Here is a 24669-nt window from a genome sequence, read left to right on the forward strand (position 1 = left end):
GAACTTTGCGGCACGGCTCGGCTTCTGCGGTGGAAAAACTGGCGCCTCCTGAGCCTCGCCGCCGGGCTGGCTCGGCATCACCCTGGCACGGCTCAGTTGTGCAGTGGCAAACAAAAATATGAAAAAATATTTTCTTTTTTTTCTTTTATCATGTATAGCCCACTGAGCTACACGGCTCTTTTTCAGAAGCAGCCTGACCACAAATGACAGCTCAACAAAGTGGCTCATCATTGTGTCGAACTTTATAGCAGCCAAATATGACAAAACGCACGTTGATTCGAAATATGGGAGGGAAAAACAGGAGGACCCGGAGAAAAATCCACGGAGAGAGGCACGCAAACTCCAAATATACAGCAGGCGTCAGGGGTCGGGATCAAACCCGCGTCCTCCTGTATACCAGGCGAGGCGGTCAGCATCTCGCCACCGTGGCGCCATGCTTCCTAAGATCCTCGCTTGAGGAAGGTGAAGGTGGTGCTGTTCTATTGTGCCCTTGATATCTCCACCCGCCCGCTACCTCACCCCCTGGCTCCTTGCGTACGACAGTGCTCGGCGGAAAACTTCCATCGGCGAGAATTGTAGGGATAAATATGGCATCACTCGAGGTCTTCCAGGGCTAGCGGGGGGCGGGGGGTTAAGCCGGACTGTGGTAGGGTGGGGGGACAAATTCTGAAAACGAGGAATGTGTTTCTCAAACTTAACGCAGCCGACTATTTCCGAGTTTCACACTCGGAAAAGGCGGCAAAAAAAAAAGGACCGCTGTCCCGACGGTTAATTAACGTGAAAGCGGTGAGAAACGTCGTAAAAAGTATGCTCGTTAGGGGGGGGTTCAAATAAGCGACCGACGCACATGCGGATGAGGGGACGCAGTTGGAGAGACGGGATGTTATGACTGGCGCTGGGGCTAGGGAGCTTAGGTTACGATTGGTCATTAGAGCTATGATTAGAGTTGGGGTTAGGGGTAAGGGTTATGTTAAGGTCAGGGTTATGGTCAGAGTAACAGTTTTGGTTACAGTCAGATATAGGGCAAATGTTAGGGCTACAAAAGTAATGACTCGGGTTGAGGTCAGTATTATAACTAACGATAACAGTTGGGGGAGGTTTCAAGTTGTAGTTCGAATTAGATTCTTGTTAAAAAGTGTGGGCTGTGGTCCAGGTGAGCACTTGGCTTAGGAGGTAGGGTAATGGTCCGGTAAAGGTAAGGATCAAAGCCATGGTCGACGTTGCTTCTAACCCCACCGCACCTAACTGCTCTCTGGGTCCACCTGCGCTCGAATTTTTACTTTCCCCCAACCGCTGTCTGCCCCCACCCCTAAGTGCCAACGTTAAGAGCATCTTTCGCAAACTGCATAGAAATCCCACCGTTGGCATCACACACAAAGATTCCCCGGTCATATAGACTTAACAGACTGTTGGGGCATCACACACACACACACACCCCCAGACACACCTGCGCGCACGCACGCAAGCCCGCAGGCATGCGCGCACACACATACGCACAGCAGCACACACGCCAACAGTTGCGCGCACACACGCACCCACACCACCCCAAAGGAGGACCGAGGCAGGAATTTTGGTGAATATACCAATTTTGATTTCTCTTCACCATGGCAGGGACTAAAGGTTGGCGAGTTGGGGGTGGGGGGTGGGTTGCGAGGGACCGTAGCTATCCGTCACCGCAGCTCTAATAGGCGCCCCCCCACCCAACACATTCCAGACTGCGCATACCCCCCCCCCACCCGCCGCCCCCAATCGACTCTAAAAGGAGTTCCGCAAAAATATATATATAACAGCTATGTATAATAAACACAAAACCGAATAGGTTCAATCGAAAAATACAAAATACGCGAGAGCGACGGCAATCGAAATACATCTTGCGGGGCTTTCTGCTCAATCAGTGGAACGGCTCTGGCCGCTTCCAGGGCGCAGCGTCCCCAGGTTCACTCGACCGCGGGCGCGTTGCCGGCGGTGGCTCTCGGTCTAGTGTTGGTGCACGGCTGTGCCGCACCCCCACCCCCACCCCCACCCCCCCCTCCCCGCTAAGTATGGTGCACAGCCCCGGCAGTACGGCCTACAGCTCGGCAGTACAGTGTATAGCCTGGCATATAGCCCGGCAGTACGGCGTAAAGCCCGGCAGCGAGGGCCGGGGTCGAACAGAGGCAGCTGGCGGGGGATGGGGGGGGCACTAGATGGGGTTCTTGAGGATGCGTCCGAGACGGAAGTCGTAGACGCGGCGGCACAGGTAGACGAGGCTGGGGTTGGCGCGGTCCGGCAAACAGCGGTGGGGGGGGGCTACGCGTGCCGGCAGCGCCGGCACCACGCCTGCCGAGGGTCTCGCCAACGGGCTTGCCCGCCGCCCAGACTCCTCGCGCTGGCGAACCTCGGCCTGGAACCTGCGAGCGCGGGTTGGTTGGGGAGCGGGAGAGCGAAGGGCGAACGTGGTTAGACGTGGCGGGGGAAGGGAGAGAAGGAAGAGAGGAAGGACGGCAGGGAATAGCAGGGTAGGCGGGAGAGGATGGAAGGTAGGTGGGCTGAGAGACAGGAGTGGGATGTGTTTTGTTTTTGTGTTTAGTTTGTTGCCCTCATTGCACCGCACCGGTCTACACGTCGCATCGCATTGCACCGCACTAGTCTACACATTGCACTGCACCGCACTAGTCTACACATCGCATTGCATTGCACCGCACTAGTCTACACATCGCATTGCACTGCACTAGTCTACACATCGCATTGCACTGCACTAGTCTACACATCGCATTGCACTGCACTAGCCTACACATCGCATTGCACTGCACCGCACTAGTCTATACATCGCATTGCACTGCACCGCACTAGTCTATACATCGCACTGCACTACACCGCACTAGTCTGTACATCGCATTGCACTGCACTAGTCTACACATCGCACTGCACTACACCGCACTAGTCTACACATCGCACTGCACCGCACTGCACAAGTCTATACATCGCATTGCACTGCACTAGTCTATACATCGCATTGCACTGCACAAGTCTACACATCGCATTGCACTGCACCGCACAACGCAATGGTCTACACATTGTATTGCCCTACACAACACACCTTATGGCACACGGCACCAAACTGCACTCTGCCCCACCTCCGATTAGCACGGGTTGACTATGTAAGGCGCGAAAGAAGTTCGACACACGTACCCCATACATAGTGAATGGATAAAATGGGGTCGACTTATAAGGGAACACAGAGCGAGGGAGAGATAAAAACGGGATAGACGTTGTCCAGACGGTCAGGCGAGGTGGGCACGCGTTGTGGGGTTGCGAAGAGCCACCTGCAGTACTCGAGGTAGGTGAGCACATAGCACTTGTCCTCGATGCAAGCCACGCTGTTCTCGTCCTGGTGTCGCGAAGCAAACACCTCGTTCTGTGGGGGGCGAAGGGGAAGCGGAAGGTGGTGGGGGATGGGGATGGCAATGCGTCGGCCGCGGCGTATAAACGTGCAACTTTCCCCCGGCCCCCCTTCGTGTCGTCTGTTTCGGGGTTGTTGTTACCGCGCGCGCCGGGGCCGATTTTTCTTGGGGGGGAACTGAAAAGAATTCTGGGGTGGGATCGGTGACGAGAAGAAGCTCTCGGCGCGTGGTGGCGGTGTGGTGGGCGAAATGTCACGACGACGGCAAAACAACCGCGCGGCGCGAAGACGCGACGGAGAGAGACGTAGGTACGGCAGCGCCGTGAAACGCTACAAGGCCCTTCGGTCGCAATCTCCACCGCACATGGGCCCCGGAGAGAGAGGCTCCTGCGCGCGCTCAGCGCACAATGGAAGGAGATGCAGCGATACTGGGGGCATGACGGTGAAGGCGGCTGTACGAGTCGCAAGTGAGAAGGAGGAACAGCGCAAGGTCGAGTGCGGGGAGAGTGCGTGGAGGAAGAGTGGAGAGGAAGGGAGAGTGAAGGTGGAGGGAGAAAGAGAGAGGAGGAAGATACATAGGGAAAGTAAAAACGAGAGAAAACTAAACTATTTAACCGCCACTTTTTTCAAATTTTCTTGCTGTGGTTTTCACACCTGATGATGTTGCAGTCGAAATGTCGTGCGAATTTTCTTGTTTTATATTTTTATAATTTTATTGTTTCCCTTCTACATGACTTTACCGAAAGAACCAAGAATATTTACGAAACGGTTTTTATTTTACCAGGTAAAGCCCACTGAGCTACAAAGCAATTTTTCAGAAGCGACCTGCCCATCACAAACGATAACTCAATGTAAACAAAATACTCAAAACGCGTGATATTGATTCTAAATGTGGAGGGAAAAACCGGAGGACCCGGAGAAAAATCCACACGACCACCACGGGCAGAGACACGCAAGCTCAAAATATACAGCAGGCGTCAGGGTCGGGATGGAACCCACGACCTCCTGTATACCTCGTGAGGTAGTTTACATCTCCTAGCCAATGTAATGATGATGAGGGAGAGACGCAAACTCCAAATATACAGCAGGAGTCAGGGTCGGGATCGAACCCACGACTTCCTGCATATCAGGCGAGGCAGTTAACATCTCCTAGCCACCACGGCAACAGGAGGCGAGAGGACCAACAAGGGGGGTGGGGGACACAGAAGGCAGAGAGAGAGAGAAAAGAGAGTGGGGGAAAGCGTCAGCTAAGGAGAGAGTGCAAGGGAGAGAGACAGGGTAGATAAGGGAGAGCATAGAGAGGAAGAGGGAGGTGGGGGGGGGAGGTGGTGGGTAGGGTTGGTGAGGGGAGGGGGGGGGTGCTGTACCTCACAGTGCTGGCCAGGAACCCTGCCACCCTGCGTGTGCTCGGGGCGGTAGTACCACAGCAGACTCATGGTGAGCTCCCCTGCACACACAGCACCACAATTCCCCCATTAAAGCCTTGCACGATGCGATGAGCACGGTTGCGTATGTCGGGTGCGAAAGAACTTCAACATACACACCCAACGTAAGAGCAATCCTCAACGGCAGAAAAGCACACAATGGTGTGTGGGTTAATTTGTGGCTCGCCTAGTTTCGCTGTGGCTATAGCACCAGTTTAGCGGTCACGACAGTACCGGTTTAGCCGTGGTTATTGCACCGGATTATTCCCGTTAGTCATGGCCACCGCACCTGTTTTGGGGTCGTCCCACAGCGCCGAGATCTTGGCGACGTACGGCAGGCACTTGCGACGAGGCCCCGACCGCAGCAGCACGCAGTCGCGCACCGCGATGATGTCACCGCCGCGTCGGACGGCGCCGTAGCAGCGCCTCGGCACCAGCTCCAGCTCGCCCTACTCCCCAACAAAGGCACGGACCACACTGCGGTCATCACTGCAGCAGCAGTGGCGGCTTTTGGCGAAGCAATTGAACAAAGACGGCGGCCGCGTCGCGTGCTTTCAAGATGCGCTTCCGCGGCCGTCTGGGACGCTCTTCCTTCTGATACTAGGAAGCCACTCAAGCTGTGCACTTTTAAATCATTATCTAGATTGCCAAACTCATTTCTTTAGAACTGCTTTATCCGTTTAGATTATTGTCCTTTCCCCGTACCTCCGATGAGCAAGGTTGCCTACGTACGGTGCGACAGAAGTTCAACATACATGCTCTTGCAGGGGGAGGACGTGGCAATTTTCAGGAAATGCAGAGTACAGATCGTTCTCCTATAACGTCGCGTGTTGCTTTCATAACGCAAATTGGATACAACGCAACTAATGTACTTGGGAACGCATTTTTGTTATAACGCGGATGCAAATTGGATATAACGCGATTGAGTGAATGGGACTACGTCGCGCGAGTAGGACTAAGCGGTTGTGCGGCTGCCTCGGCGTAGCATCGCACGAGGCGGGATGCTGCTGGATGCTTCTCGATGCTACCCACGCGCCTCAGTCTTTGTTCGGCCCGCGTACGCATCTCACCCGTTATCGCGGACTGTGTTTTACCCTATATTATATATTACCCATTATAACGAGATTTTTCCACAGCGCGGTGGAAAAATACCGCATTACAGGAGAACAGACTGTAGGTGTGCCAAGCGTTTAAAAGGCAAGCGAGACCAAGGAGGGTAGGTAACAAAAGTCCTGAATTCAATTACAATGCTGTCGTTCATAACATATCGCAATTTCAACATTATTGTAATTTAGACCAATAAATCTGTTGCTCCAATCGTAATTAAAAGTGAACCAAGGTCATGATCATGAATCGCATCGAAGCGTGCACGCGCGGAAAATTATAAGTTTATTCAAATCGATGTCATAGCTGCCAACGCACACGGCTCACCCCGTATTCTTGTACAGGGAAATTGAGTTTTCATGTCCATATGGCGCACAGCCGTTTCAATAGGGGACTTTGTAGGATGAACGTTGAGATTTATAAGAGCACGGGGTGACCAATAAGGTCAGAATTGGTCTGTAATAAGGTAGGCACTGATAAGGGGATTGACAGGTATGCGATATTGCATTTAGTTATACTGCAATTGAGTAGATGGCACTGCACACAACAACAAAAAAAAGATCTAATTGCTTGCTCACAAGAATTCTGTTTTTGCAAAAATGTGAAATTACTCAACTGACTTTAATGGAAAGCGTTGTTATTTCTTCATAGCGGAAGCCCAGTCAATGTGCATGTGTGCAAGTAAATGATGCATAGACAAAGCTCCCCCGTGTAGCCTTAACAGACTGTTGGGGTAAAGGGCCGTTAGCGAGCACCTATGAAGGCCGGCACGGCACACGAGGGGGTGGGTGGCCAGCACCACGCCCGGCCGCCTTTGTCTCCCCAGTGGCGATGTTTACTACACATCGCACAAGGTATGCATTTGAGGCTGAGTCGACCTAGGGGAGGCCCCAGGACTGGTTCAAATATTCGTCACTGGTGTTGGCTGTGAGGGGGAAACGAATTGGGGACACCGGGTTCGTAGCGGAGCGCACTAACCGCTACGCTACCTGCTGCGGTGTGTAAAACATCGCCACTTGGGAGACAAAGGCGGCCGGGCGTGGTGCTGGCCACGCAACTCCTCATGAAGGCCGGCACGGCACACAGGTGCTACTCGCTAACAGCACTTGCCCCAACAGTCTGGTGTAAGCCTATTAAGGGGGATCTTTGTCTTGATGTGGCCTCAAAGTGCACCTGGTATGGCACAAACGCTGTCATGGCGTCACCAGTCGTGAATGGCGGTTCTTGTTGTGCGTGTGTGGGTTGCGCGTGGGTGCGCGCGAGGTGTTCTGTGGGGTGAGCGTGGGTACGTGTGGGTGCGTGCGAGGTGAGTAGGCGTACCGCCACATAGACGGCCTTCTCGTAGGCCTCCCCGACTGGCACCCAGCCGTTGGTCTGCCTCCGTGCCGTGTAGCTCAGCGCCACCTCGCACACCAGAGATGCCGCCGACGCTGCCGCTGCCGCAGCGCCCCTCGCTCCCCGCATCGCACCTTGCGAGCCCCGCTTGTCCGCACCCCGGCCGGCGCCCGCCCTACTACCGCCGCCGGCCGGTACGAACAACAGCCCGGTGCCCGGGTGGTTCCGGCAGCCCGGTGACGGCAGCTCTGGGTAGGGGCTGGCAGGGATCGACCGTGCCGGGTACAGGGCCAACGGCCGCGGCAAACCCGACGCCGGGCGGGCACTGGGGTGCCGCGCCTGCGCCGCACGGCAGCCGTAGCCGCTGTGCTCCTCCTCATTGTCCTCGGTGTCCTCGAGGTGCGAGTGCTGATGTTTGTGTTGGTGGTGGTGATGCTGGTGGTGGTGGTGCCGGTGGTGCTGCTGGTGCCGACGATGGCGGTGGTGGTGCTGGTGGTTCGTCCGCCTGCCGTCGGAGCTGCCGTTGGCGCGCGTGCCGTAAATGATGGACTCTGCGTGCGGCAGCTTCACCAGGCAGACGCGCGCCGCCCGCGGGTCCACGGCACTGCCAACCGCCGCCTTCCCCACCGGCCCCGCGCCGGCGCCGGCCTCCTCCCCGACGCGGCACCCGCACCCGCACCCCCACTCGCAGCAGGGCTCGCACGGCGCGTACGACGGAGCGGCGCTCGCCGACAGACGTGGAAACCGCACCGGCGACTGCCGCTCTCCGGCGTGGCTGGCGCCCGCCCTGCCGGCGCCGGCCGAACCCGGGTTGGCGCGCGTCGCCCGCCCGCCCCGCCCGGCCGGCCTGCACGGCTTCGCCGGGGCAACGACCAAGGGGCCTGGATCGGAGCGGGAGCGCACGAGCTCGCGGCCACTCACGCCGCTGGCACGGCGTGGGCGCTTGCGCTGACTCGCGGCGCCGGCGTTCTTAGCTGTTCTGTTGCCACGGGCGTCATTACCGCCGCCGCCGCCCCCGGCGCCACGCCGCTTTGGCGCCATCCCCCCGCGGCCTCCGCGGCCGCAGCCCCCCGTCGCGCCAGCGCTGTCCAGGCTGCACTGACGGCGGCTGCGCTTGGCCGGCGGTTTCGCCGACGACGATGACGCCGCCGCCAGGTTCGGCAGGTCGCGCTCCAGGAGGGCGCTGACGAGCGCCTCGGCGTTAAGACTCGCCAGACGGCGCTTGCGCGGCTCGAAGTAGAAGTGACACGGAAAGAGGTTCCAGGGGCTCGGCTTGAGAACGAGGACGTCGCCCTCGGCGCCGTCGGCGCCGCCGGTGCCGCCATCGCCGGCGCCGCCTGCCGATCGTCCGCCACCCGGTTCCACTGCCGCGCCCTCTGGGGCCGCCTCGCTCGGAGGCCCTCCTGCACCAGTGGACGCGACGGCCATGGCCGTCGTTTTCCCAGGGCGCCAGGACGCGTTCCGCGCGCCGCGCCCGCTCGCCGCGGTGGCCGTGGCGGTGGCGGCAACGGTGGCCGGCGCGGGCGAGGCCGTGGAGGTGGCCGTGGCGGCGGCGGGGGTGCGGCGCGGCGGCGCGGCGCGCCGGGCCGCTGGCGCCGTGGTGTGGCACGGCGGGGCCTCCAGGCCCAGCATCACGTCGCGCGTGCGCTCAGTGCCGGCGCTGGCGGCGCTCCCCGCCAAGCTCTCGGCGAACTCCAGGCCGGGGGCGTAGTCGCCGACGGAGGTGGCGGCCGCCGGGGCCGCGCCGCTCCTCTCGTCGCCTTGGGGAGGGGGCCCCTCGCCCCCCCAGCCTGTCTCGCCGGTTGTCATGGAGACCGGGCAGTGCTGCAGCGATGCCATGCCTCATAGGAATCTGAAAGAACCGGCAAGGGGGTTTGCGGGCATAGGTGAAGAGCGTTCACGCGAACGTGTAGTAACGGCGACTTGGTATTTACGGCTGCCCCCTCCGGGGAGCAGCGGCTGCCCCCCCCAGGGAGCAGCCGCTACCCCAGCCAGGGACCTCCGGCTGCGCTGTCCTTTGGCCCTTCGGAGCACGGTTGCTGCTGGAGGCGAGACGCAGATTTGCACCTCGGTGGCAGAACAAACGCCGCACCCTCTCTTCCCCTCCCCGCCAAAGAGAAGGGAGTGCGCGGATCGCTCACTTCTTAAGATGCTCGCTCCTCGCACCTCCCTGCACGTACGCTGCCATGCGGCGAGTCAATTGGAGCACACCGGGGCTAGTGCTGACGGCTGTTTTGTCAGCGCTGTTCCAAGCTTTCGATTAGGCTGTGCCAGCACTGCACTGTAAGCGGTCGATGGTGCTTCCATAGCGGGATAATTTTTGTTACGTCCCTTGTGGCGCTAGTTCTTAGAAGCTTCTAAAAACCATCATGCTCTGGGCACCTCGCTCAAAAAACACGAAAACGCCGGGGACAATAGTGGAGGAGCCAAGTGATGTGGGGGTGGTGCATCGCAACCTGTTTCTAAGAATAATTAAATAACTAGCATGTATGCTATTAAACTATGTTTTATTTAACTCGGTAAGGCCCCACTGAGCTATGTGGCTCTTTTTCAGAAGCGACCTGGCTATCACAAATGGTGTCTCTACGAAGTGGCTTGTCGTCACGTGAACATTTACAGCAGCCAAATACTCTAAACGCGTGGGACGTTCATTCTAAACGTGGAGGGATGAACCGGAGGATCCGGAGAAAAACCCGAGCGACCCCCATGGGGAGAGAGACACGCAAACTCCAAATATACAACAGGCGTCAGGGGGTTGGGATCGAACCCACGATCACCTGCAGACCAGGCAAGGTAGTTAACATCTCGCCACCGTTGGCGCCCATAGGTGCCCGGCCACAGATCTATTTGCGATGAACTGGGAAGTGTCGGGCGGCCACCATGTATGATCATTCTATTCAATTCTTTCCAGGGTGCTACATATAAATCCTTTGGCGGACCACACCTTAACGGTCACCTAGCATGCTCCGATAAAACAAAAACATCACTAGACCTCTCACCTTACCTGCTGAAGCGACCAAGCCCGCTAAAAATGCAATACAGTGATGATGCCGGGTCAAAAAACATTTCCCTCCGTTATTTCCAATTTTTGGTGTGGCCAAGACGCTTTTACAGTGACAAGATGAATATCGTTTGTGGGCCATTGGAAAGTGGTAGGCCTCGTGTTGGCCGCGGGCCGTGTAACATTAAGTTGCGGATCACATGAAATTAAAGAAGCGGCCCTAATCTGGTCACCTCCGACTATAAGTGGACGAACACCCAAGGATGGATTGGGGGCTCAATTATCCTTTTTGCAGGCGATTAGTCACCATCAGAGGTCTTGGGTTTGAGCCACATGCAAACTACCAGTTACTAGTAACGAAAGGGCATTTAGGTTGATTATGCTAGAGTTGTTACCAGAGATGAACATTTCTACATTGAAGTAAAGCTGACGACGATATAATTACCGACTAAAGAATGGGACGAACATGTCATGTTCGAAGAAGAAACAGTAAAAACGGACGACACGTTCTTTATCTCCACCCCATTCCAAGCAGATAAACAACAAATAGTTTTAATCCGCAATTTATGTACTTTTGCATCCGCCCCCCCCTCCCCCCCAAGTGCATGACTTGCTTTAACAACTCTTCACGATCATTCATTTTTACTTCACGTGGACTGCCCTCAATCCACCACTGGTCGAGGACTTAACCCCAGGGGTGTTAGACCAGTGGCGCGTTGGTGCAGGTGGGGAGCAGATGAGGGAGCTTAGAAGTACAGTACAATGGATTTTACTTCTCTGCCCTCCTAACGCGCACCACGTAGCCCCACAGCCCATGGGTGTTAAATACTTTCAGAAGCATTCCCTCCTCTACATATATTTCTCATTATTTCTGAGCCCACATGCCAAAATCAAAAAGATCCTGAAGAAGGCGTCTTTATAAGCACCAACATTGCCTAATGTCCCCCCATGTAAAATCCCTTGCCGTAGGAATCTTAGGAAACAACCTCAATGATAACTGCCTAAATTGCCTGCACTCGATTCTAGATTTAAAGCTTTCGTGACTGCTAGGATCCATACTCTTTGGTTCTATTGGGTAAAGTCACGCAAGTGAAAATAAAATAATAAAAAATCACGACGTTTCAGCCACAACACAAGCGGCCTTCATCAGGTGAAGGGACGAGACTGTCTGGAGTGATCTAAGCGTGGCTTCTTCCACTCCAGCGCTAATTCCTTTGTCAAGGGGTACCTCTGCGGATGTGTATACTTTAACTTAGCTATTTCAATGAGCCATTACAATGCTAAATTATATGCTAATTCCTTTGTCAAGGCGCGTGGTATTTTTCTTGTCACACAGCTTAAAGGACGTGATCTAAGCGTGGCTTCTTCCACTCCAGCGCTGTCCTCCAGACAGTCTCGTCCCTTCACCTGATGAAGGCCGCTTGTGTTGTGGCCAAAACGTCGTGATTTTTGGCTATTTTATTTTCACCTACGTGACTTTACCCAATAGAACCAAAGAGTATGCCTGCACTCGACCAACCAAAGTCCCAAAAAACTAAATTTATCAATAACACAATCACGATATTTTAAAAAAGAAACATGCGAGCCTATAAAACGTATCGATGACATTAACCGGTCTTTTTATTTAACCGGTTGGTCTTCAGTCCCCAATTTAAATGTGACAGAATCTGCCTGGCCCCTTATCAAGAAGAGAGTTTCTGGATGTTAATTACTTGCATATACCCCTAAAGAAACCAAAACAAATAAGAATAACCCCCCTGGGGTTCACTTCCGAACGAAGCCACCTCCGCTGGCAAAGAAATAAAATACGGACGATTGTAAGGAAATAAAAATCCTCCTGCAGCTCGCCTAAAATTTAGAAAACTCCGTAATAAGTACTGGCCGGTCCGTGTAAAAAAATAGTGTCAAAGCCCATTGGATTCCTCCAGAGTTAAATAAAGATTCTGATAAGCGTACATCTAAAACAAAAAAGGGTCAAATCAGAATTATTTGAAAACAATTATAAATAGCTCCAAAGACAATCCTCCAAAAAACGTCTCCCATAAAATATTTTAGAACTTTACTAATCAACGGTTCCCTGTTCATCTTTTTATAATAGAAGTTAACACATTCCTTACACTTTTAACAAACATTTTGTACAAACATAAATACCTTTTTAAACGAGTAATCTTTCATCAGTTCATGCCACCCATCCTAACACCACATACAACCCCCAATACAGTGAGGGAAAAAAATATTTGATCCCCTGCTGATTTTGTACGTTTGCCCACTGACAAAGAAATGATCAGTCTGTAATTTTAATGGTAGGTTTATTTGAACAGTGAGAGACAGAATAACAACAACAAAATCCTGAAAAACGAATGTCAAAAATGTTATACATTTATTTGCATTTTAATGAGGGAAATAAGTATTTGACTCCCTCGCAATCAGAAAGATTTCTGGCTCCCAGGTGTCTTTTATACCGGTAACGAGCTGAGATTAGGAGCACACTCTTAAGGGAGTGCTCCTAATCTCAGCTTGTTACCTGTATAAAAGACACCTGTCCACAGAAGCAATCAATCAGATTACAAACTCTCCACCATGGCCAAGACCAAAGAGCTCTCCAAGGATGTCAAGGACAAGATTGTAGACCTACACAAGGCTGGAATGGGCTACAAGACCATTGCCAAGCAGCTTGGTGAGAAGGTGACAACAGTTGGTGCGATTTTTCGCAAATGGAAGAAACACAAAAGAACTGTCAATCTCCCTCGGCCTGGGGCTCCATGCAAGATCTCAGCTCGTGGAGTTGCAATGATCATGAGAACGGTGAGGAATCAGCCCAGAACTACACGGGAGGATCTTGTCAATGATCGCAAGGCAGCTGGGACCATAGTCACCAAGAAAACAATTGGTAACACACTACGCCGTGAAGGACTGATATCCTGCAACGCCGGCAAGGTCCCCCCTGCTCAAGAATGCACATATACATGCCCGTCTGACATTTGCCAATCAACATTTGAATGATTCAGAGGACAACTGGGTGAAAGTGTTGTTGTCAGATGAGACCAAAATGGAGCTCTTTGGCATCAACTCAACTCGTCGTGTTTGGAGGAGGAATGCTGCCTATGACCCCAAGAACACCATCCCCACCGTCAAATATGGAGGTGGAAACATTATGCTTTGGGGGTGTTTTACTGCTAAGGGGACAGGACAACTTCACCGCATCAAAGGGACAATGGACGGGGCCATGTACCGTCAAATCTTGGGTGAGAACCTCCTTCCCTCAGCCAGGGCATTGAAAATGGGTCGTGGATGGGTATTCCAGCATGACAATGACCCAAAACACACGGCCAAGGCAACAAAGGAGTGGCTCAAAAAGAAGCCCATTAAGGTCCTGGAGTGGCCTAGCCTGTCTCAAGACCTTAATCCCATAGAATATCTGTGGAGGGAGCTGAAGGTTCGAGTTGCCAAACGTCAGCCTCGAAACCTTAATGACTTGGAGATCTGCAAAGAGGAGTGGGACAAAATCCCTCCTGAGATGTGTGCAAACCTGGTGGCCAACTACAAGAAACGTCTGACCTCTGTGATTTCCAACAAGGGTTTTGCCACGAAGTACTAAGTCATGTTTTGCAGAGGGGTAAAATAATGATTTCCCTCATCAAAATGCAAATCATTTTATAACATTTTTGACATGCGTTTTTCTGGATTTTGTTGTTGTTATTCTGTCTCTCACTGTTCAAATAAACCTACCATTAATATTATAGACTGATTATTTCTTTGTCAGTGGGCAAACGTACCAAATCAGCAGGGGATCAAATACTTTTTTTCCCTCACTGTACTTCCCTTGCGTTGGCAAAGTATTCCAGTCATCGTCGGCAGGGCATAGAATAAACACCCGTCCATGCCTGCGATCGAGTCAGGTTTAAGCCGAGCCTAAGCCTAGGTTTACCCTTTACATAATCTTTGCTATTACAGATGGAACGGTGGGCAAGAATAAACGAGTGGCTAGAAATGGAACGGGCGGCATTCGAGGATGCGTCTGCCGCATAGATGGAAGCTCATGTGCACAGGTGCTAGGTGGACTGCTGCATCGCCAGACTAATAGAGATGGCGGACAGCTTGTGAGGATTCATCCACCAGTGGCTGATGATGGAAAATAATATACAATTCGTGAAATCTACCGAATGCCTTCCTGAGCTCCTCGCTTCCCCGAACACTCTGAACCGCAGTGAATCGCAGACGCTGCGCCGCCAAAAGCGCGAAACTTCTGCACGAGAGAAAGATAAAAGACTGTTTGGCTTCCCTTGAGACTACGGAGCAGAAAAATGGAGCACCTCATCAGCTGCTGCCCGACGATGTGCCCCATCAAGACCATTTAGCAGTGGCAACAAATCAATCCTGCAGCTTAAAACGCAATGCCAATATCTAAAGAACCTCAAGATTTATATTCTTGGTTCTTTCGGTAAAGTCACGTAGAAGGGAAATAATAAAATAATAATTTAACAATCAAATTCTCACGACGTTTCGATTGCAACACAAGCAATCATCATCAGGTGGGAAAACCACAGCAAGAAAATTGTCGTGAGAATTTTATTGTTTTATTTTCATTCTTTTATTATTTCCCTTCTACGTGACTTTACCGAAAGAACCAAGAATATGAATCCCTGCAGTCATGAAAGCTTTAAATCGAAATTTAACTTCAAGATTTGTTTATAACTTTCATTTGCGTGTTCCAAAAAATCAGTTTCTCGTTCATCTCTGCAATACGCCTTAAGGAAGAAGCAGCATCCCTCTCTGAAGTGCCAAAACCTTGTTGAATTTGAGAAAGAATTGAGATGATTACATTGGGAAATAGTTGGGCTCGTAAGTTGAGAAGGGGGGGGGGGGAGAAAACTGTACATCTGAAAGGCAGAAACTTTATCCATCACAGGTCTCAAGAGTACATTGGATCGAGTTGCCCGGCGAACATTAAGCCTCTTCAACCATTAAAAGTTGAAGTCAATTGAAATATTTGCTCTAACAAGTAAGGAATGAAGATGCGGTAGACCAGCGACGGAGAATGCACCAAGCACTGATCCATGTGGGTTGATCTCAACCGGGCTCTGCGATCCATTACTAACAATTAGCTAGATTTAAGTTTAACACGTAGACTTTTGTGACCGATATTATTTATAATAAAGGTTTTTGGGTTAGATCGCGTAATGATAAATGCATAAATGTGTCGTAACCCCCCACTACCCGACACAGCCAGTTAGGTTTGTCACGGAAACAAAACGTGGCAATTAGTTTCTACTTCAGCCCACCGATTTGTTGGAAAGTAAATCCACAACATTTACAATTTAAGTACCCAAAAACCTAGATTTATGTAATTACTCAAAAACCTAGATTTAACCCTGTTAATGTCCAAGCATGTTATTAAATGAAAAGGAAGCTACTTAATGTTAGACGTACCCATCGCGGATTTATATATATAATTTGCCAAAGCAACTGCTATATTCAATCTTGATTTGAAGCTTTCGTGTCTGCAGGAATCCATACTCTTTGGTTCTTTCGGTAAAGTCACGTAGGTAGAAAATACAATTTTATTTTAAATTTTATTTTATACTAACTGCTATATTAACCGATCGTTCAAAAACACGTCGCCTCTCCTCCGTCAACTGCACTGGCTTCCCGTTTACTACACGTTGTCTTTACATCTCCCCATGGCCTTTCTCCACCTCTCTTTTAATGTTACCTCTCGTGCCCTCCATCCACAATCTCCTCTCCGTTTCTCTCCCTCTGTGCTTTCTTCTCCCTGTGCCCAATATCTTTTAGATATTTCTCCCTCCTCGCATCCCTCCACTGGCATCAACTTCCCCTGTATATTGAGCAGGACTGCACCATAGAATCAACGCTGCACCATAGACTCAGCACTGCCCATTAACACTGCACTATAGACTCAACGCTGCCCACAGACTCAGCAGCACTGCCCCTGTACATGAAGCAGTCCTTAATCTCCTTCCGTTCCTCTCTCAAAGTCTCACCTCTTCTCTATCGCTCATTCCCTTCCTATTCCTTCCCCTCGCCCCTCCACTCCGTCCCTCCCCTGTAGCCCTTTCGTGACCACCCCCACGTGGCCTCTGCCACGGTCACTCATTCCTCGTGCATTGCACTGCCGATTTCTGTTACCCGAATATACAAAACACAAGATTACAACAAGAAAAACAAGTAACACCGTGCATCACTCGATTCCCCAAACTCCAAGCTCAGTCACAGTCACGACTAAGGCCCGACTCAGGCTCCACCGTATGCGAGAATAAAACTAGGCCCCGGATGACCATCTACACAATTACCCTGAAACATTGTGAATACACGCCGTGAAAAGTTGGTGAAGGCGTGCGTACCGAACACCTGTTACATTATGCAAGTATGCACAACTTCTTTTGCACCGTACGTGCTAATCGGCGCCGGACAACGCGGTCCCGATGTGGCCAGCAGATAACAAAAGGACCATGAGCCTCCTCGTTTTAAAAATGTTTACAAGTCTTAATAATTACCACGTTAAGCTTTAACTCTGTGGCGCTACGTTGTGGAAGCTAAGCAAAATGTGATTTCAATTTATTTAAGAAAGCAAGTCGAAACGCTGGACATTCAAATATCCCGAGCCCCACGTGCCGAGTGCGCACCGCGTGACTTTGACGTCACTGCGCGTCACGTGTTGCTATGGAGGAAAAGGGGGCAGTACCTGAGGTGTCACCCACGTGCGCCGAGGCCAATCGTGATCCAGCAACTTCACACGCCACTTTTTAATACCGCTTGCTTTGTTTGTTCTTTCGGTAAAGTCACGTACAGTGAGGGAAAAAAGTATTTGATCCCCTGCTGATTTTGTAAGTTTGCCCACTGACAAAGAAATGATCAGTCTATCATTTTGATGGTAGGTTTATTTGAAGAGAGACAGAATAACAACAAAAAAATCCGGAAAAACGCATGTCAAAAATGTTATAAATTGGTTTGCATTTTGATGAGGAAAATAAGTATTTGACCCCTCTGCAAAACATGACTTAGTAGTTGGTGGCAAAACCCTTGTTGGCAATCAGATAGGTCAGACGTTTCTTGTAGTTGGCCACCAGGTTTGCACACATCTCAGGAGGGATTTTGTCCCACTCCTCTTTGCAGATCTTCTCCAAGTCAATAAGGTTTCGAGACTGACGTTTGGCAACTCGAACCTTCAGCTCCCTCCACAGATTTTCTATGGGATTAAGGTCTGGAGACTGGCTAGGCCACTCCAGGACCTTAATGTGCTTCTTCTTGAGCCACTCCTTTGTTGCCTTGGCCGTGTCTTTTGGGTCATTGTCATGCTGGAATACCCATCCACGACCTATTTTCAATGCCCTGGCTGAGGGAAGGAGGCTTTCACCCAATATTTGACGGTACATGGCCCCGTCCATCGTCCCTTTGATGCGGTGAAGTTGTTCTGTCCCCTTAGCAGAAAAACACCCCCAAAGCATGTTTCCACCTCCATGTTTGACGGTGGGGATGTGTTCTTGGGGTCATAGGTAGCATTCCTCCTCTTCCAAACACGGCGAGTTGAGTTGATGCCAAAGAGCTCCATTTTGGTCTCATCTGACCACAACACTTTCACCCAGTTGTCCTCTGAATCATTCAGATGTTCATTGGCAAACTTCAGATGGGCATGTATATGTGCTTTCTTGAGCAGGGGGACCTTGCGGGCGCTGCAGGATTTCAGTCCGTCACGGCGTAGTGTGTTACCAATTGTTTTCTTGGTGACTATGGTCCCAGCTGCCTTGAGATCATTGACAAGATTCTCCTGTGTAGTTCTGGGCTGATTTCTCACCGTTCTCATGATCATTGCAACTCCACGAGGTGAGATTTTGCATGGAGCCCCAGGCCGAGGGAGATTGACAGTTCTTTTGTGTTTCTTCCATTTGTGAATAATCGCACCAACTGTTGTCACTTTCTCACCAAGCTGCTTGGCAATGGTCTTGTAGCCCATTCCAGCCTTGTGTAGGTCTACAATCTTGTCCCTGACATCCTTGGAGAGCTCTTTGGTCTTGGCCATGGTGGAGAGTTTGGAATCTGATTGATTGATTGCTTCTGTGGACAGGTGTCTTTTATACAGGTAACAAGCTGAGATTAGGAGGACTCCCTTTAAGAGTGTGCTCCTTATCTCAGCTCGTTGCCTGTATAAAAGACACCTGGGAGCCAGAAATCTTTCTGATTGCGAGGGGGTCAAATACTTATTTCCCTCATTAAAATGCAAATCAATTTACAACATTTTTGACATGCGTTTTTCTGGACTTTTGTTGTTGTTATTCTGTCTCTCACTGTTCAAATAAAACTACCATTAAAATTATAGACTGATCATTTCTTTGCCAGTGGGCAAACGTACAAAATCAGCAGGGGATCAAATACTTTTTTCCCTCACTGTAGTTGGAAATCAAATAAAACTAGTCACGACGTTTCTACCTACGTGACTTTGGATTCCTGCAGTCACAAAAGCTTCAAATAAAGATTGTTTGTTCTTCTTCAGTTGTTTATTCTAATTTGCCCCAAGATTCACGCGTTGGCCACCACTGGTAGGGCCCAAAGTGTACGGGGAGGAAAAGACCGAACGGTGAATGCTAACAAAATAAGGCTCTAAATTTGTGTTTTTGTTTATGTTTTACTCCGACAAACCCAAACCTGTCAACCCCTTATCAGTGCCCTACCTTACTACAGACCAATTCAGACCTTATTGGTCACCCCGTGCCCTTGTAAATCTCAACGTTCAGCCTACAAAGTCCCATCACAAGGGAGAAACACAAACAAATAGACAATCACCACTACTATACTCACCACGAGTACACTCAACACTACACTCACCACGAGTACTCACCACTACATACATGTCAACCCCTTCATCAGTGCCCTACCATATTACAGACCAATTCAGACTTTATTGGTCACCCTGTACCCTTGTAAATATCAACGTTCATCCTACAAAGTCCCATCAAACAAAAAGACAAAAATGTTTGCCCGTATTGAAACGGCTGTACGTCGTATGAACCTGAAAACTAAATTTCCCTGTACACGAATACGGGTAAACCGTACGGCTTGATAGGTATGCAAACCTATACTGCGTACTTAAGTTATACTGCGTGACCAGTATTTTGGTCTTTGTAGTAAAAAGGGGGTTGACGTCATCTCCAAGGTGAGTGGAGGGTGCCTTCGAGATGACGTCTTCACTAGAAGCAGCACAGCATCTGGCAAGTCTAAGGGACACTTTTTGTTGCCAGTATCAAAATGTTGACATAAAAAGAGTAGGCTTTAGCCTTTCTGGCACATGAAATAGGTGTTAAGGTGTTCGAACAACAAATCGATACCTATTGCAAGGCATCCAGTCTGCATTAAACACAAATACTTGTGGCAAAACATGCAAACAAACATGATCTGATAATACATGCATTGTCTTTGGAATTGATTGCCCTACACCAGGGACAGCCTTCTTTATGGGCTTGTAACACCACCGGTGTTAGACCAGGGAACGCCAAAAGGCGAACACTGCAAAGGTAATGCAAATATCGAAGCATTAATAACCTCGGGTTGTTTCGATATTTTTGCCACAAGCATGTGTGGTTAATGCAGACTCGATGCCTCGCCATAGGTATCTACTTTGTATTTGAACATATTACCACAACTCCTGCTGTATTGCCAGAAAGGGTAAAACCTAGTCTTCTTATTCTTGGTTCTTTCGGTAAAGTCACGTAAAAGGGAAATAATAAAAATAAAACAGAATAAAAATAATTTAATTATTTCGGTTGGTTTTATTTTTATTATTTTATTATTCCCTTCTATGTGACTTTACAGAAAGAACCAAGAAGAATAATCCCTGCAGTCACGAAAGCTTTAAATCGAAAAATGAAACCTAGTCTTCTTATTTGGTAAGTCCTGTAACCACGTGGTTCTATCTCTGCACACCACTCCTTGTGCATCTGCTATCTGTCCCGTCTTTCCTCAACACACCTCTCATCTCTGATTATATCACTCTCATATCTTTCTTTATATTCCCCCTCCTATCTTATCTAAATACCTCAACTCAATCTCATGTGATTGTGTTTGTCACCTACATATTCTTCGAATTGCATCTCCTTTCTCTTCTACCTCATCTGGTTAGATCTATCTCCTACCTCTTTTGGATCTATTGTGAATATATCCCTCTCTTTGACAACTTTTAAAACACATCTATCTTCTGCTGCTTCTGAATACATCGCTCTCCTATCTCTTATATGAATACATCTATCCTAATATATTTTATTTCATATGAATGTATCAATATTCAAACGTCTTCAAAATTATATTCTTTGGAGTTCTTTCGGTAAAGTCACGTAGAAGGGAAACAGTAAAATAATATTACCGAAAGAACCAAGAATATGAATCCCTGCAGTCATGAAAGCTTTCAATCAGAAGTCTTCAAAATTGTCTGAAAATCTCCCATCACCTTCCTCTTGTATCTCATATACTACTACTTAACTATAAACTATTTTAACTCCTATCCTGATACATTTACAACCATCTACTCAATCTTGTTTCAACGGATCCATCAATAATTATCGGTTCCTCTCTTCTATTGCATCCGGATACAACTTTGAACATATTCTTTTTTTCTCTAGTTAACTCCAATAAGCTCGCTATTTTCAACGCCATCAAAATGAATCTGTCACGTCGTTAAATCACGTTGACCCTTCTTTGATCCCACATCTCTAACCCATCTGTATATTTTCTACTGCTTCACACACACACACATCCGTCTATTGCCTTCGTCCGTAAAGCGCCTTGACATCCCTGCGTAGAAGACACTAGATCAAAACAGATCATTATGATCTCTCGCGTCGCATGAAAACACTAATGTTGCCTACAACTGCTCTCATCTCACTACATCTCAATGGCTCGCCTACACACGTCGTTTTTCCATTCCTCTTTCCGTGTGTCCACATCTCTTATTTTTGCGTCTCTCTGCATCCATCCGTTGTCCACGTCTCTTGCAGATGTTGCCGCATCTCTCGTTTCGCTGCATCCATCTGCTTTTCACATCTCTCGTGGATATTACCGCATCTCTCATCCGGTGCGCCTCGTGACCATCACATCTCTCAATTCTCTTGTTTTCACCTCTCACCTGGCCATGCCCATATTTCGTCTTGGAGGTCAAATGCGACCAGATCGTTATTGAACGTATTCAGCATTTGCTTCGAGTGCACCCTTACAAATAACCACCCTGCACTCTAACCTTGAGCACCTCACATTTAATTATTAAACACCCTGCACAACGAACTCTGATGCACCTCATAATTAACCCGTCCTGCGCTTTAACCTTACAACACCCTGCACAACTAACTCTGATGCATCTTACCCTTAACCCGTCCTGCGCTTTAACCTTACAACACCCTGCACAACTCTGCAGCACCTTAACCTGTCCTACACTTTAACCTTACAACACTCTGCACAACTAACTCTGCAGCACCTTACCCTTAACCTGTCCTACACTTTAACCTTACAACACCCTGCACACCTAACTCTTATGCACCTTACCATTAACCCGCCATGCACTTTAACCTTTAAACACCCTGCACAACTAACTCTGCAGCACCTTAACCTGTCCTACGCTTTAACCTTACAACACCCTGCACAACTAACTCTGCAGCACCTTACCCTTAACCTGTCCTACGCTTTAACCTTACAACACCCTGCACAACTAACTCTTATGCACCTTACCATTAACCCGCCATGCACTTTAACCTTTAAACACCCTGCACAACTAACTCTGATGCACCTTACCATTAACCCGCCATGCACTTTAACCTTTAAACACCCCGCAATCGTTTCTTACCACCCGGCCACTTGCCTCCTAAGCCACCCTGCACCTGAAGCATGAACCAACACGACTGGTATTTTTACATTTCCCTTGCATCCAAAACTCAATCAGCATCAGCTACCACACGAAAAAAAAAGCACCCTGTATTTCACCTTAAAACGCTCCGCACTTGATCTTCAACCGGTACCGACAAGTGTCACAGAGGCGGCAGCAGTGGCAGATGACGGTGGCAACACCATCACCAGCAGTGACGATGTTACCAACACTGAGTGCCAATAAAGACCCACTGACCGTGGCAGTCTGCACCCCATCCTGAAAGGCTGACGCCTCTCGCGCGCCTGCGTGCGTTGAGGAACCACAACCGCTTTAGTAAATAAAACCCCTAAAACTTGACACACCCAGTGACACTAACCTCCCCCCCCACCTTAACACAGAGGCATCGGAACTAATTTCAAACCCAGCATTGCCACGGGAGGTGTCAACAATCATTTAGCGGCACACCAATTTCGACAGGGCGGCTATTACATAGAAAAACGCTTCCGACACGCACACAATTTGCACACACGTTGAGCAAAAATGCACGCGTCTCGACGAGCATCGAGCGTGTCACAATCTATCTTCTCCCAACTCACTGCGACACCCTCTCTGCATCACAAACTCTGCGCCACTAATGTGCGACTACTGGACGTGTGTGTGTGAAAAATATATTTACAGCTCATCGGATTCCTCCAGTATGAATAAATATTCCGATTCTGGTTAACACACGGCGTCAACACGCTGTGCTCCTGAAAATCGTCACCCGTGTTAGTGTCACTCTCTGAGTTAGTGTCACTCTCTGAGTGTCACCTTCCCCCTCGCCATACTCCTGATCCGGGACACAGTGTCAGTCACCCTCTGCCGCAATTTCCGTGCCACCAACACTACTGGTCACAACTCCGCGCCACTAACACCGATAGACACACACACACATACACACTCACACACACACTTCCCTAGCTTAGCTAACGGTGTCACCCACGATCTGTGCCACTAACACTGCCGGCACTGTTCACTCCGCACCATTCTGCCACAAAGACCCCGTGTAGCCTCAACAGACTGCAGGGGCAAGCGGCTGTTCGCGAGTGGCAGCACCTACGAAGGTCGGCACAATGTGGCACACGAGGCGGATGGGATGGGGTGGGGTGAGGTGGGCCCAGGACCGGTTCACATGTTCACATATTCGCACATTGATGTTGATCGCGAGATGAGAATCGATCTCGGGTTCGTATTGCGCATATCCGCTACCCGCTACCCCGCCGCCGCCGCCGCTCCCCATCCTCTTGCCGCACGCACCCCGTGTTACCGGATACACGCTCTCACCTGTCCCCCACATACCCTGTGCCACAAACACCGTCCCGGTGCCGCTCGCGTCCCTGTGCCACCCTGTGCCACCCTGTGCCGCACGCGTCAATCGTATCAAGGCCACACACACACACACAATGTATCAAGGCCACACACACAATGTGTGTGTGTGTGGCATCAACAGGCACACTGTCGACACTGCCAGAGCGTCACTTCTCTGTGCCACTAACACCCGTCAGTGAGGCCCTTGGTACTTCTCACGCGAGACGGGTTTTTTTTAATATTGGCTTTGTCGGACTGTCGCTCCACCAGTCTTGTGTCAAAAAAGTCCCCCACGCCGCACCACACGCGTGCCGCCACCCACCCACCGCTGTTAAGTAACCACTCTGCTCCTCCCGCGTCCAAATTACTAACCGGAGTCGAGGGACTATGCCACACCGTGCCACATCGTGCCACACTCGCTTAGGGCCACCGTGCCAAACTCACACACACTCACACCATGTGCCACTACGGCTGCGCCACACCCAACAGCAGCCGCCGCCGCGTGTGGCCGCGTGTGGCCACGCGAAGCCTCTCTGCGCCACGCCGTGCCGCGGTGAAGCCGCCGCCGCTGCCGCCGCTACCGCCGCTACCACCGTCCAAGCCGCCGCCTTCGTCCCGGGCCTTGGGGCAGAGCCACCACCGTCACCATCACCACCATCACCACCACCGTCACCACCACCACCGTCACCACCACCATCACCCCCACCACCGTCACCACCACCGTCACCACCACAGTCGTCACCACCACCACCGTCACCCCCACCACCACCGTCACCACCACTGTCACCCCTCTCGGCCGCGATCATCACCAGCAACCACCACCACCACCACCAACAACCACCACCATCATCATCATCGCTACGAGCAACACCCCCTGCTGCTAACCAAGCCGAAGCGAGCGCTGCTGACGAAGAAGACGACGACGACGATGTTTGTGATGATGTTAACGGTGTTAAACCGCGGCAACCACGACGAAGATGTTAACTCCCCCACCACCTCACCGCTCAGCGCTGCCGCCCGCCCGCCATGTTGTGTCGCGTACAGTGGCGTCACGCGGGACCACTGCTCGCACCGCCCTTATATAATAATAATATCTTTATTTTAGTCTTCTTCTTCTTAGTCTTCCTATTACCGCCGTCGCTAACTCGCGAATGCCGTGCCACCTACACACCAGCCCCCACTTAGCCATTACAAAATTCTCGACTCGCACCGC

At 50.5% G+C, this 24669-nt stretch overlaps 1 protein-coding gene across 1 annotated transcript; it reads right to left on the bottom strand.

The window, feature by feature from the left end:
* Positions 1-224: 224 nt before the first annotated feature.
* On the bottom strand, positions 225-24669 carry LOC116953916 (uncharacterized). Its single transcript, XM_032974224.2, has 6 exons — positions 24458-24669; positions 7231-9097; positions 5096-5255; positions 4750-4829; positions 3306-3397; positions 225-2390 (listed from the first exon to the last, which is right to left on the bottom strand). Exons 2-6 carry the CDS (start codon positions 9082-9084, stop codon positions 2183-2185), a joined length of 2394 nt encoding a protein of 797 aa, XP_032830115.2. The 5' UTR covers positions 9085-9097; positions 24458-24669; the 3' UTR covers positions 225-2182.

This window comes from Petromyzon marinus, chromosome 53, assembly GCF_048934315.1.
Source record: "Petromyzon marinus isolate PM22_M1 ecotype Great Lakes invasive population chromosome 53, UKy_Petmar_22M1.pri1.0, whole genome shotgun sequence".
NCBI classification, from domain to species: domain Eukaryota; kingdom Metazoa; phylum Chordata; class Hyperoartia; order Petromyzontiformes; family Petromyzontidae; genus Petromyzon; species Petromyzon marinus.

What these genes read in the sequence shown, in the direction of transcription:
- LOC116953916 (XM_032974224.2), bottom strand. Translation starts at nt 9,084, where the DNA reads ATGGCATCGCTGCAGCACTGCCCGGTCTCCATGACAACCGGCGAGACA. An exon ending in AGAAGGCCGTCTATGTGGCG is followed by an intron (nt 5,256 to 7,230) that starts GTACGCCTACTC and finishes GTTGGGGAGTAG; the next exon opens with GGCGAGCTGGAGCTGGTGCC. An exon ending in GTGGGACGACCCCAAAACAG is followed by an intron (nt 4,830 to 5,095) that starts GTGCGGTGGCCA and finishes CTGTGTGTGCAG; the next exon opens with GGGAGCTCACCATGAGTCTG.